Consider the following 13,793-nt stretch of genomic DNA (forward strand, 5'->3'; position numbering starts at 1 on the left):
CGCCTCATAAATAAATCATCATTTACCTGCATATATGTAAAGGTATCAATGGAAAGGAGGAGGCGGAACCGGCTTTTCAATATAAATAATAGTTTAATGATAAACTTAAAAGACAACATAAACACACACATGACGGACATGTCCATAAACCAGGGTTTCCCGCAGCACTTTGAAACTAAGGCGGCCGCCTAAGCAACACACGCCTGCCGCCTTAACTACGTCGTCAAAAAAATGAGCGATATTCGCCGTGTTACTCTGTCCTGTTTTCTCCCTTTCCATCTTTAAATATGTGATAAGCCTTCGTGTTCGCTTCAGTCTTGTTATCAGCGCGTTCTTCCGCAGCGGCGCCGAGCGTGTATGGAACGCCAGGCAGTTCAAATATACGCGAATTTTAACACGTAGACAACACGTAGACAACACGTCAACAACACGTTGTTTGCACGTTGATAACGTGCTGTCTACGCGTTGTCTACGTGTTAACTTTTCACGCGTTGTTTACGTGTTGTTAACGTGTTGTTTACGTGTTGTTAACGCGTTGACAACGTGTTGTTAACACGTTAACAACGCGTAAACAACGTGTTGAATTCATGTGATTCTGAGCCATTTGGCCACTTGTCCAGTTTGAAGGGGTGAGTGTTGCACTTTTCTATTGGCTGCTGAGTAGTAGGGTTAAACCATTTCTGTAAGCCTGGGGGGGTTTGCCTGCCACTATTTAACATACTAAGGATCCTCTAATTTCTTGGTCCTTTTCTTCCTTTTGTGTGTAGCCTATACAAATGTAATATTTGGATTGCAGTTTTAGGACTTAAAATTTGTTTATTTGTTTATTTGTAGGATCCCATTAGCTGAAAGTCTGTGCCATCAGCTAGTCTTCCTGGGTTCCATTCTAAAAAATTACATTACAACAACAACAACAACACATTTCAAATGTGAATTATTATAAATTATTAAAATAAATTATTATTATTATTTTCATCAAGATAAATTGCCCCTTTTGCTCCTTTACTGCCTATTTTGGTAAACAAACACATTAGAGGGAATTCATGCTTTTTACACCATTCAGCAACTTTAGTTTTATATCTTAAAAACATTAACAGATGTCTGGGGAAAAACTAACAGCAGTGGTACTCATTTAATGTTGGTGTAGGATACAGACCACTGTAATAAATACTGTATATGTCTTTTGAAAACAACATGAACCTTTTTCAGCATTTTAATTTAATGTAGGGCTTTGACCAGCAGAGGGCACAATGTGACTAATTATGGGGCTTGTTAAAACCTAAACGGACCTCTTTTTGTTTAGACCAGGGGTGACCAACCCTGGTCCTGGAGAGCTACCTTGCTGCAGAGTTTAGATCCAACCCTAATCAAACACACCTGAACCAGTTTATCAAGGTCTTTAGGATTACTTGAAAATGACAGGCAGGTGTGTTGAGCTAAACTCAGCAGGAAGGTAGCTCTCCAGGAGCAGGGTTGGTCTCCCTGATTTAGATATTAAGCACTCAGACATATGTACACAGGTGATATTACCCATTTTGATGAAATGTACAGCCTTCCAAAGACTGTCAGGATTAGAATGAAAGTTTGTAATTAGGTCAGTTAGTAACCGATTTGACTTTCCTGACAGCAGATGTACACTACTGTGCCAAACTCCTAGGTCATCCTTAAAATTCTTATTAAAGCCTAAAACCTGAGAAGTGTTTAGCCAGTTTATTATTCCCATCTTTTAGAGGAGCTAAAATATTCTGTTTAGAACCTGCCTTAATGTTAGCCCTGCACCAGCTTGTTGCATAAGTTAGGACCTCTTCTATAGACAAAGAGGGGAAGATCATTAAAATGCTGGGTATGCTAATGCTTATGCCGGATCAGAGGCCAAAATAGACCAGTGTTTAAGAATAGTGTTCTGACAGAGTAACTTTTACCCTATTTGACACTTTTTTGTAAAAGATCAAACTAGAATTTAAATGCACCTTGGTAAGCCTCATCAATACACTGTAAAGAGTAGGCTCTGTCCCGAAAGCTTTATTTTTCATTGCAGCAGCTTTATCAATTAGTTCCTCATTAGAATGACATCTGAGCTCTTGGGTAAACCATATTCCAGAGCTCGATGAGCACTGCTGGCTAGACAGATTGTAGTCTTATCTGTTTATTTTTGATATAAGGCTGCCACTGCATAATTCGATTCACATATCCAAAAAAGACAAACGTTTATGATCATATTCAACTGAGAACGTAAGGTCAGGAGGTGTCTGTTAGTGTTAAAAACATAATTGTGTAAAATAGTTATTCTATGAAACGGATGCCATTTGTGTCCGCAACGTTTGATGAGATGCATAAGGCACAAAAAATGTCCCAAAGTGTGTTTCCAAAGCTTAAAATTATTAAATGATGTGTTCTTGTTAACATAATATATGATAAAATACTATTCTTAAAGAGTAGCATACTATTTTTAATCATTTTTCATCCGTACATTGCCAATTTCACATGTCTGTGTTGACCAACATGACAATTGCATCTAAAATATCACTAAATAAGTTATATATTTTTTTCAAACATTTATTATTTTCAGGATTTTATGTGTGTCCCTGTATATATAAGATATATTTATTCAAAATAAATCGTATTTTTGGTTAAATATTTTATGATTTGTAAAATATCAAGCTCAAACCAACCACCCCGTCATGCAAAATAGATAGGAAAACTGTTTTTTATTACATTTTTTACATTATTAATGCAAAGAAAATTATATTATAATATTTCACATTGAATGCATTTATTCTATGTGAGGAATTTGACCACATGTGAGATCTGCAGCCATTTTGGGATGAAATTTACCACCCCATCACATGTTTTATTGTGACGTGGTGGTAAGGGATGTGATGGGGTGGTTCTGCTTCCTGTTTGAATGTGAGGATGTGTGAAATCAAGGATTCCAATATAGGCGAATCAATCTATTTTCTGTTAACTTATCCCTGTTTGGTAAGCACTCACTTACTATCTTGGTTCACTCACTTACTATCACTTACTATCTCTTTCAGTCACTCACTCTCACTATATCTTTTAGTCAGTCACTCACTCACTCACTCTCTCACTCACTATATCTTTCAGTCAGTCACTCACTCACTCACTCACTCACTATATCTTTCAGTCAGTCACTCACTCACTCACTCACTCATCACTCACTATATCTTTCAGTCAGTCAGTCACTCACTCACTCACTCACTATATCTTTCAGTCAGTCAGTCACTCACTCACTCACTCACTCACTCACTCACTATATCTTTCAGTCAGTCAGTCACTCACTCACTCACTATATCTTTCAGTCAGTCACTCACTCACTCACTATATCTTTCAGTCAGTCACTCACTCACTCACTATATCTTTCAGTCAGTCACTCACTCACTCACTCACTATATATTTCAGTCAGTCACTCACTCACTCACTCACTCACTATATCTTTCAGTCAGTCACTCACTCACTATATCTTTCAGTCAGTCAGTCAGTCAGTCACTCACTCACTATATCTTTCAGTCAGTCACTCACTCACTCACTCACTATATCTTTCAGTCAGTCACTCACTCACTCACTCACTATATCTTTCAGTCAGTCAGTCACTCACTCACTCACTCACTCACTATATCTTTCAGTCAGTCACTCACTCACTATATATTTCAGTCAGTCACTCACTCACTCACTCACTCACTCACTATATCTTTCAGTCAGTCACTCACTCACTCACTCACTCACTCACTCACTATATCTTTCAGTCAGTCACTCACTCACTCACTCACTATATCTTTCAGTCAGTCACTCACTCACTATATATTTCAGTCAGTCAGTCAGTCACTCTCTCACTCACTCACTCTCTCACTATATCTTTCAGTCAGTCAGTCACTCACTCACTCACTCACTATATCTTTCAGTCAGTCAGTCACTCACTCACTCACTATATCTTTCAGTCAGTCACTCACTCACTCACTCACTCACTATATCTTTCAGTCAGTCAGTCAGTCACTCACTCACTATATCTTTCAGTCAGTCACTCACTCACTCACTCACTATATCTTTCAGTCAGTCACTCACTCACTCACTCACTCACTATATCTTTCAGTCAGTCACTCACTCACTCACTCACTATATCTTTCAGTCAGTCACTCACTCACTCACTCACTCACTCACTCACTATATCTTTCAGTCAGTCAGTCAGTCAGTCACTCACTCACTATATCTTTCAGTCAGTCACTCACTCTCTCACTATATCTTTCAGTCAGTCACTCACTCTCTCACTATATCTTTCAGTCAGTCAGTCAGTCAGTCAGTCACTCACTCACTATATCTTTCAGTCAGTCACTCACTCACTCACTATATCTTTCAGTCAGTCACTCACTCACTCTCTCACTATATCTTTCAGTCAGTCACTCACTCACTTACTCACTATATCTTTCAGTCAGTCACTCACTCACTCACTATATCTTTCAGTCAGTCACTCACTCTCTCACTATATCTTTCAGTCAGTCACTCACTCTCTCACTATATCTTTCAGTCAGTCACTCACTCACTCACTATATCTTTCAGTCAGTCACTCACTCACTCACTATATCTTTCAGTCAGTCACTCACTCTCTCACTATATCTTTCAGTCAGTCACTCACTCTCTCACTATATCTTTCAGTCAGTCAGTCAGTCAGTCACTCACTCACTATATCTTTCAGTCAGTCACTCACTCTCTCACTATATCTTTCAGTCAGTCACTCACTCTCTCACTATATCTTTCAGTCAGTCAGTCACTCACTCTCTCACTATATCTGTCAGTCAGTCACTCACTCTCTCACTATATCTTTCAGTCAGTCAGTCACTCACTCTCTCACTATATCTGTCAGTCAGTCACTCACTCACTCACTCACTCACTATCTCTTTCAGTTAATCATATATATTTTTTATTTATTGTACAACTTCCTTTATACAGTTGAATGCAAAAAGTATTGTGATGTATATGATCAAAGTCTAGAACATTTTCTTTAATTATTACAAGGAATAAATTGTTCAAAAATAGTTTGTTAATAATTTTATTGTAAAATGTTCAAAATATAATTGGTTCTAAAGTTTGCATCCCCATTTCTGAATGTAATAACAATGTTCTCAAATAATATCTTTGTGTCTTTACCATTAAATGTTAATTTACTCTTTTTACTCTTTGGGTATTCTTTGAGCAGCTTTTTTTGTAGTTTAGAGTGATGTGTGGATGCGACTCTCCCATCTTTTCAGGTATTCAGAGCATGACCAAAGTTTTCCATTACATCTCCAATTTTAATGTTTCCCATCCCCCAGTTTTATAAAGGTTAAAACCAGCAGATCATAGAGAAATACTTTGTCCATACCACCCTGTTACAGTGAACCACCGCGCCACATCAGTTACCACCCTGTCACAGGGTCATTTTGTTAAAATTGTATGGAAAGGAAATGAAATGTTACATAAATGAATGTTGAATGATGTTCTTGTTGTGTGGACTAATCAGATAAATGTAACTTTATTTGTATTTTTTAAGTTAATTTGTTTTTTCAGTACAAACAATGAGGCCATTGAAATGTCAAATTCATATTTCAAGAATAAAAATCTAAGAATAAATTTTTATTAAATTACAGATTTTCTATTGATGGTTTCAAAAAAAGGACATTTTACTATTAGGAAAACATTAGATTTAAAAAATCTATTTCTTGTTTTACTACTCTAACGGCGTACATATTGTCCGTAACGGGGTGGTACAAGAAAGGCTCCCTTGCCTGAATAAAAAGGATAATATTAATAACGATTTTGTGCCTGAGGTGGGAAAATATGGTTTTTTTTTTTTTGGAGGATTAACATATCTTTCAACTTGTAAGTTTAAAAAAAAAAAAAGAAAAAAAGTTTGTTCTTCATGAAAAAAAAATTAAATTTCAAAGTGGAAATGGCACCCGTTTGGTAGAATGACTCAAAAACAAAAACATAAAAGTAGAACCCATCAATGTTTCTTTACATTGTAGGAAAAAACTTCAATGAAGGAGAAGTAGTTCAGTTTAAGGACCAAATCAGCTCACAAATAAATGTACAGGGTTGTAGTGCTTCCTCAGTGCAGTCTTAAATAATACTCAAGAGCCTCAAGACCTCTTACAAGGAAGATATTTGTGTAGAGGCTTTCCACATCTAAGGTGGCCAGAATAACATCATTGGGTAACTTTTTTAATGTTGATATCTTGTTGAATAAATCAATCTTTAATATATGATGGAAGCCTCTGAACAGAAGGTTTAAGAAAATGATCAAAATAGTTAATTAATAGATAATGGGTCTAGTAGATAATCATTGATGGCTACAATAGGTTGGGCTTTGGGTTTAACCAACCAAGTAGAGCAACTGTTGCAGGCAGCATGATAGAATTGTTAAGCTGTGGCCTATCAGAAGGACTCCCTCCCATACACTCACTCATTGCCTAGATTATATCTGCTCATATTTGGCTGCTTCAACTCAATTTTGATTACACTGAATTCTCAGTAAATTATTATAATTACACAATTTGTGATTATGTCTTACATTTAACTAACTGTGCATCAGAACACTTATAATAAATTAGGTAGCCTATATTACAATTATTTTTAACTACCTAAAATCAGTGCATATAACCTTAACCCTTGTGCATCCTTGTGGACATTTTTGGCTTTTTCAGTTTTGGTTTTTTGATAACTTTGTCTGTGTTAATGCTAACTGCATAACATTTTCCACAGGTGTGAATTTTTATTGGAATTTTAATATTTCACCCTATTTCCTTTAAAAAAATATTTTTTGCACTATTTACACAAAATACTCCCTCTTAGCGTCGTTTGGACAAAAATGGCCCATTGAAACCCATTAAAACTGCGATTTTTAATCCCAGTGCCATTTAACTATAAAATTATGCAATCTTGTTTAACATGCTTTCATTATGTTGGCAAGGCTTCAAAATTTACATTTTAAATATTTTTTACCAGATCGTGCCATTTTTTCAGGTTTGGCATATTGTCGCTTTTGTTGTTGTTTTCTGCTGTTTTTGGCTTATGCATATTATAGAGCCAATTAGATACATTATGAATATATAATTGTGTGAGTGTGTTGGTATGGATTTCAGAGTGTGGTTTGTATGTGTCTGAGGCTCTAATAATAAAAATAAAAAAAAATCTGTTTAGCATTTATTAAATTGAAAATAATTAAAATTATTATATTTTTTATAAAAAAAACAAGTGGCATTATGTAAACAAACCGGCGTTTAAAGTGTTAAAATTCTGAAACTAAATGAATGTTTGGTAATTATGATTAGAACTGATGCTGGTTAAAATATAATCAGTGAAAGTAGAAAAAAATATTATTCTATAATATTTTTATGACACTTTTTTGACATGGCCATTTTTGTCCATTATGGACCTGAGTGGTAGCTTTTTTAAATCTGATACTGCATAACAAATATAAAAGCATCAAAATGAATGTTGTTGTTAATCATTGACATATCCGAGGCTCTAATAATCAAAGAAAAAAAATTCTGCTTAGCATCTATTAAATTGAAATTAATTATAATTATTATATTTTTTATAAAAAAACAACAGTGGCATTATGTAAACAAACCAGCGTTTAAAGGGTTAAAATTCTAAAAATGAATGAATGTTTGGTCATTATGATTAGAGCTGATGCTGGTTAAAAAAAAAATGTCAGTGAAAGTGGAAAAAAATATAAATCTATAATATTTTTATGACAGTTTTTGGACATGGCCATTTTTGTCCATAATGAATCTATGAGTAAATTTTTTTAATTGATGCACAAGGATTTGGAGCTTCTGATACTGGTTTCTAGTGTTGTAATACTAGCGCAAGTCAGTTACAGGCTGCTTAATTGCTTGTTAAGCTGCAGCCAATCACAACACTGCCTCCCCTCCTCCACTCATTTGCAGCCTCTTTGATCTATGCTTCGGCGCGGTTTGCTTCAGCCCGGCCTTTTGGATGCGGACGGTCTAGTAAGATGAATCGCGAAGATTACGTTAGTGAAATGAGTAATCGCTTTAATAATATAATCGAACGAATTCAGAACAGACAGCAGCAGCCAAGTTCTTCTGGAAGTCTTGTTGAAAGGCAAGTACTTTGAATTAGCTGGCAAATATCTGTAAAGGACCTCAAATCACCGTGTTTTTCAAAAAGTTTAACGTTAAGTTTGCGTTCCTCATGCAACTTTATTCATGTTATTGGAGTCTCCTCTTAAGTTAACCATAATAAAACATTTGACGGAGTAATTTAAGTAAATGTTTAAGTAGAGTTAATAAAAGTGTGTGTGTGTGTGTGTGCGCGCGCGCGCGCGGTCCCCATAAGGATAGTCAAACCCGACATTTTTGACCTTGTGGGGACATTTTGTCGGTCCCCATGAGGAAAAGAGCTTATAAATCATACTAAATTATGTTTTTTGAAAATGCAGAAAGTTTTCTGTGAGGTTTAGGGGTATGGTTAGGTTTAAGGGATAGAATATAAAGTTTGTACAGTATAAAAACCATTATGTCTATGGAAAGTCCCCATAAAACATGGAAACCACATGTGTCAACATTAGCATAACTATGTAGCAAGCTGTCTTTCACTCTCACCCACCATCTCACTCTCTCACCCACCATCTCACTCTTTCACACACTCACTCTCTCACCCACCATCTCACTCTTTCACACTCTCACTCTTTCACACTCTCTCTCTTTCACACTCACTCTCTCACCCACCATCTCACTCTTTCACACTCACTCTCTCACCCACCATCTCACTCGTTCACACTCTCACTCTTTCACACTCTCTCACCCACCATCTCACTCTTTCACACACTCACTCTCTCACCCACACTCTCACTCTTTCACACTCTCTCTCTTTCACACTCACTCTCTCACCCACCATCTCACTCTTTCACACTCTCTCACCCACCATCTCACTCTTTCACACTCTCACTCTTTCACACTCTCACTCTTTCACACTCTCTCTTCACACTCACTCTCACCCACCATCTCACTCTTTCACACGCTCTCACCCACCATCTCACTCTTTCACACTCTCACTCTTTCACACTCTCTCACCCACCATCTCACTCTTTCACACTCTCACTCTTTCACACTCTCTCACCCACCATCTCACTCTTTTACACTCTTACTCTTTCACACTCTCACTCTTTCTCACTCTTTTACACTCTTACTCTTTCACACTCTCACTCTTTCTCACTCTTTCACACTCACTCTTTCACACTCTCACTCACCATCTCACTTTTTCACTATCTCTTTCACTCTCTTTCAAGTAGAGTTAAAATATTCTGTGATGTCTCTGTGAATTTCATTGGGGAGACGGGTTGAAGTGTGTGTTGTAGTGTTTGCTAACTATGTAGCAAGGTAACCTATCAAAAATGCTATGCGTGGAAATGACACCTTTTGATCGAAACATTTCTGCTGTTAAAGGTTTTAATAAATGGAGAACTGCACTCACGCCATATATTTCATCAGCTCAGTTTAAAATATTTATTGATGGCAGCGAAATTATGATCTGTCAGTAACCTTATCTAACTTTCGTCCTGCCTTCGAGTAACATTTATTTATTGTTTAATTTTGAATGTTGCATTCTTTGTCAAGTGACCGCAAGATCTCTGTATAAGACATGACACCTTGTTGACATCACGCAAGTTTAAAAACTGCGCTATTCCAAGTATTTCCATGCTTTGGGAAAGGATCGCTTTTTGGGAAGGACCCCAACTGTGAACAGACCACGACTGTAGCTATATGGTGGTCATTCTGTCGTTTGTCACCCATCAGTTGTAGATCTATTTGGTCCAATTGTGTTTTATCAGGTTTAGATGTCAGTTGACAGGTTTAGTTGTCCTTTGTCAGCCAAGGAGCTGTATTTTCCATATAAATCAGACTTATATGAGATGCTTTACATGACTTTTGTATTCAGCCAAAACGGTTTCCTTTCAGTTTGTTTTTAGCACACTGTGATGAAGGATTAATAGCACTTTATTAGCCTGGGACAAGCGCCATGTAAGTTTAACATGGTACATCTTATGATTAAAGCATCCGAGGATGTCTTAAAATGGCCACCTTGCATGTATAATATTTAATAGGCCTATCTTAACATTAACTATATGCCATAAGTTATGGATATGTTATGTTTTTTTTTCATAAGACATTGGCTATCTAGGCTTTTGGCTTGGGATTTCCCGGTCTCACATTTTCTGTCACTTTTTCAGGCTGAGGATGTTCAGACAAAGTACTCCCATTAGAGGACCAAGGCGAAGGGTGCAAACAAGACTTGCAACTTTCAGAGTTGGTCTCCTCCTCCATCCTGATATGGACACATTCCACCCTCAAAAAGGTATGTTTAATTACATATGCATTGTAGTGTTTCCCACAGGGGCAAACAACTTGGGCAGTGGGGGCATTTTCTATTTCACAATTTTAATCACTTATTTTACAGCTTACACTAATTGAATATGCGCCCTTTTCCTCACACTCGCATACACCTGCTGCAAACACAGCAGCGTGCCCTGCCTCTTTCCGTATCTCTCTCCCTGTATGTGTCTGCTCCGGTGACTTTTTTTTCAACATTTTATAAAGTTGCTAAAAAAAGCACAGAACTCGTCTTCTGGACTTTTCCACCCACAATTTCCTTCACAGCAGCAGATGCAAAATCCAAAATGGGTTGCCATATATACCTGGGCAGCTGTAATATACCTGGGCAGCCCAACCAAGTTAAGTCTGTGTGGAGAAACACTGCATGTATGTTTCAAGAGAATATTTCACAAATACCTTTCTTGTAGTGATTATTTTTTATTATTTTTTTCTTTATGCAATTTTCATTGTAGCGGAAGCTTTGAGAAAAATTAAGGTGCCAGTGTCCTTGTCTGCTGAGGAGTTCCACGCTGTCCTCAGAAATGCATTTCCAAGAGTGGGCAGCACTGATTTTGAGTTGGCAAGGGTAGATTGTCATAAAAAAATCACGAGACTTCAAGTTTCTCCACTATCACCATCTGTGCTGAAAGCCAGCAGAGAGCTTAATCGATCAGCTTTATATATACTCCCAAAGGTACTGTACACTGACCATACCCTGAGTTTAATTTTGTCTTAATCATCTGAATTTTTAATTGGTGACTTCTATTGATGCACTGGAACACTGATGCATATAACTAAACCCATGTTATAGCAACATTCACTCTACTTTTTAAAGGAGAGTCTGGTAGAGCAGGTCGGAGAACAGCAAGAAGGTTGTCATGTAAGATTTTTGTTTTTACCACCATCAAATCTGTAACTCGAGCAACATTTTAGCAGTTTATTGTAGGTGTAAACTAGAGCCCGACCAATTTATCAGCCGACAGATATGATCTTATTACATTTCAATTGGCGTTTATAACAGTCAGAGTCAGATCAAACATGTAATGAGTTTTGCATAGATTGCCCGCCTGATGGCGCTTAGCAGCTCCCCTGTTAACAACACTGCCTCGCCACAAAAGAAAACAATCCGCTTCATAGTTAACTAAAATCTCAAAGTTGCAAGTACTAGTTGTAGACCGTCATGTAGTATTAGATGCATTCAAGAGCAGGTCACTGTATCGTAGACGGCATGATTTAGAGCCATATGGTTGAGAAATGTTTTCTTGTAGCTTTGGATATTAAGAGTGCTGGTAAAATACACTTGCTTATTCTGTTTACAGATGGCTGAAAAAGTTGCACCTTCTAGCAGCAAATATTTATTGATGAGCAATCATTTAAATGTTCAGTTGTTGAGGCCGTAATCCATTTTATTAAAATAATCCATTTAGGGAAAGGTATTATAGAACAGAACAGCTTTCAATATCAGCCTGTTCTAAGTGTAGTTTATACAGGAAAGGGGTCTGCTATCCAAATAATTTTCAAAATCTAAATATCAGCTCTTTCACTTTAATATCTGCATCGGCCCCCAAAAATCCCATATCGGTCGGGCTCTAGTGTAAACACCCAGATCAAATAAACAATGCATGTTATTTTGGTCCCTTTAGGATGCAGGACAAGTCGTTGACTCTGCCCAAAGCGTAGACCAAGATGATATAGGCACTCTTGTCAATACCAGCGTAAGCTCCATTATTGTATATTTCATATGTAATGGCCTATTGCATTATTTGCCAACAAATGGTGTGTTCTGGTATTTTAAAGGATGTACAGGTGGTCCACACTTCACAAAACTCCCTGGAGAGGCCTAATACAATGGAGAGGGATGTAAGTACAGTTATCAGCACTCTATCATTATCTAATTAACTTATTTTATTTATTTTTTTAAATCAAAAGTATTACTCAACATCAAAAGTAATTTCCTATTGAAATGTTAAGACAAGCGTTTTTTGACATCGTAATATAACATTAAGCATGTTTTACAGATTGTACGTGAATCTCATGACGCAGAGATAGTGGAAGTAGAAGATGATGTTGCTGATGTAAGCTTTTGTCTTTATGACTTTCATACTAGTGACTGTGATTTATAGAAGATTAATGTCAATTATAATGTAATGTTGCAACATTTTTAATGTTGCCTATAGGATTTGCATGAGTGGCGTGCACTTCGCGCAAGACAAGATGAGGAATACATGCAAAGTCTGCAAACTGACCAGGAAAGGGTAAGCACACAGCAACGTTTTATACAATTTTATCTTTTTTCCTGTCTGTGAATTCAGTCATTTACATGACAATTGGGACATTTATTTGACTTTTTTTTTTTTTTTCCCCCACAGGACCAGGCATGGAGCAGAGAAGCAGACATTTACAACAGACGCAAAGAGGCATAGTATAACTCATTTGTTTTAATTCAACCTGGGGTGTCAGGGAAACCCACAAAATTGGCACACCGTGCTATTGGCCAAGCCAACTATTGAGGATGGCAAGCCACTGCAACAGTGTTCATACTTTTCTTACTTTACACTTTCAGTGTTTCCCCTAGGACAAAGTTGTAGCAGCGGAGGTGAAGCAAAATCAATTGTGCGTGCGTATTGCGCCCTGCTGTATGTCTGAATATAAAATACTATGTGTCAGCAGCAGTGCTGTTATGTCCATGAGCATGCGATGCACACTACAATAGCTTAACTTTCTGTGTTTTCTCGTAGTCTTAGGTGCGCACAGTTAATTGGGGGGGAATCCAATCAGAATCATTATAGATAGGATTTTTGATGTTGCCTTCTGTGTCTCAATTTACAGCTTTTGACATTTATCTGCAGAAATTAATATATAAAATTGGCAACATGAGAACCACCGCCCTTAATTACCAAGTCTCATTAGCTTAAACTATTTGTTGTTGACATACACTGCGCACACGCCACCTGTGTGAGTCTGGGGTGAGTTCGCTCGCCAATAGGGCTGCAACTAATGATGACTTTCATTATCGACTAACCTGCCTATTTTCGCGATTAATCGTTTGGTCTATAAAATGTAAAGAAATTGTGAAAAATGCTCATCACAATTTTCCAGAGCCCAGGGTGAAGTCTTCAGACTGCTTTTGTCCAAACACTTTATTCACTATCGTAAATGACGAAAAATATTCCTTTAGTAATTGTATTCCTTTCATTTTAGAACATGAAACCAGCAATGTTTCACATTCTTGCTTAAATGACAAACGATTAATTATCAAAAGAGTTGTCATTAATTATTTCGATAGATTAATCGTTGCAGCTCTACTCGCCAATGTGGTGTAACTTTGACTAGCACCCAGTAGCTAGTTAGCTTTGGACATAAAGCTGCAGTTAGCAGCTCCCTGGGCAATGAGGT

The 13,793-nt window shown here is 37.1% G+C and overlaps 2 protein-coding genes across 2 annotated transcripts in view; both read left to right on the plus strand.

Moving 5' to 3' along the window:
* LOC127650479 (uncharacterized) overlaps window positions 1-13,793 on the plus strand; it is a 1,198,408-nt gene that overhangs the window by 123,284 nt on the left and 1,061,331 nt on the right.
* On the plus strand, window positions 10,261-12,895 carry LOC127650453 (uncharacterized). The gene is made up of 8 exons (XM_052135899.1): window positions 10,261-10,380; window positions 10,871-11,091; window positions 11,233-11,277; window positions 12,041-12,112; window positions 12,195-12,257; window positions 12,416-12,472; window positions 12,575-12,652; window positions 12,767-12,895. Exons 1-8 carry the CDS (start codon window positions 10,263-10,265, stop codon window positions 12,818-12,820), a joined length of 708 nt encoding a protein of 235 aa, XP_051991859.1. The 5' UTR covers window positions 10,261-10,262; the 3' UTR covers window positions 12,821-12,895.

This window comes from Xyrauchen texanus, chromosome 10 (genome assembly GCF_025860055.1).
Source record: "Xyrauchen texanus isolate HMW12.3.18 chromosome 10, RBS_HiC_50CHRs, whole genome shotgun sequence".
NCBI classification, from domain to species: domain Eukaryota; kingdom Metazoa; phylum Chordata; class Actinopteri; order Cypriniformes; family Catostomidae; genus Xyrauchen; species Xyrauchen texanus.

What these genes read in the sequence shown, in the direction of transcription:
- LOC127650453 (XM_052135899.1), top strand. Translation starts at nt 10,263, where the DNA reads ATGTTCAGACAAAGTACTCCCATTAGAGGACCAAGGCGAAGGGTGCAA. An exon ending in CACATTCCACCCTCAAAAAG is followed by an intron (nt 10,381 to 10,870) that starts GTATGTTTAATT and finishes TTTTCATTGTAG; the next exon opens with CGGAAGCTTTGAGAAAAATT. An exon ending in TAGAAGATGATGTTGCTGAT is followed by an intron (nt 12,473 to 12,574) that starts GTAAGCTTTTGT and finishes TGTTGCCTATAG; the next exon opens with GATTTGCATGAGTGGCGTGC.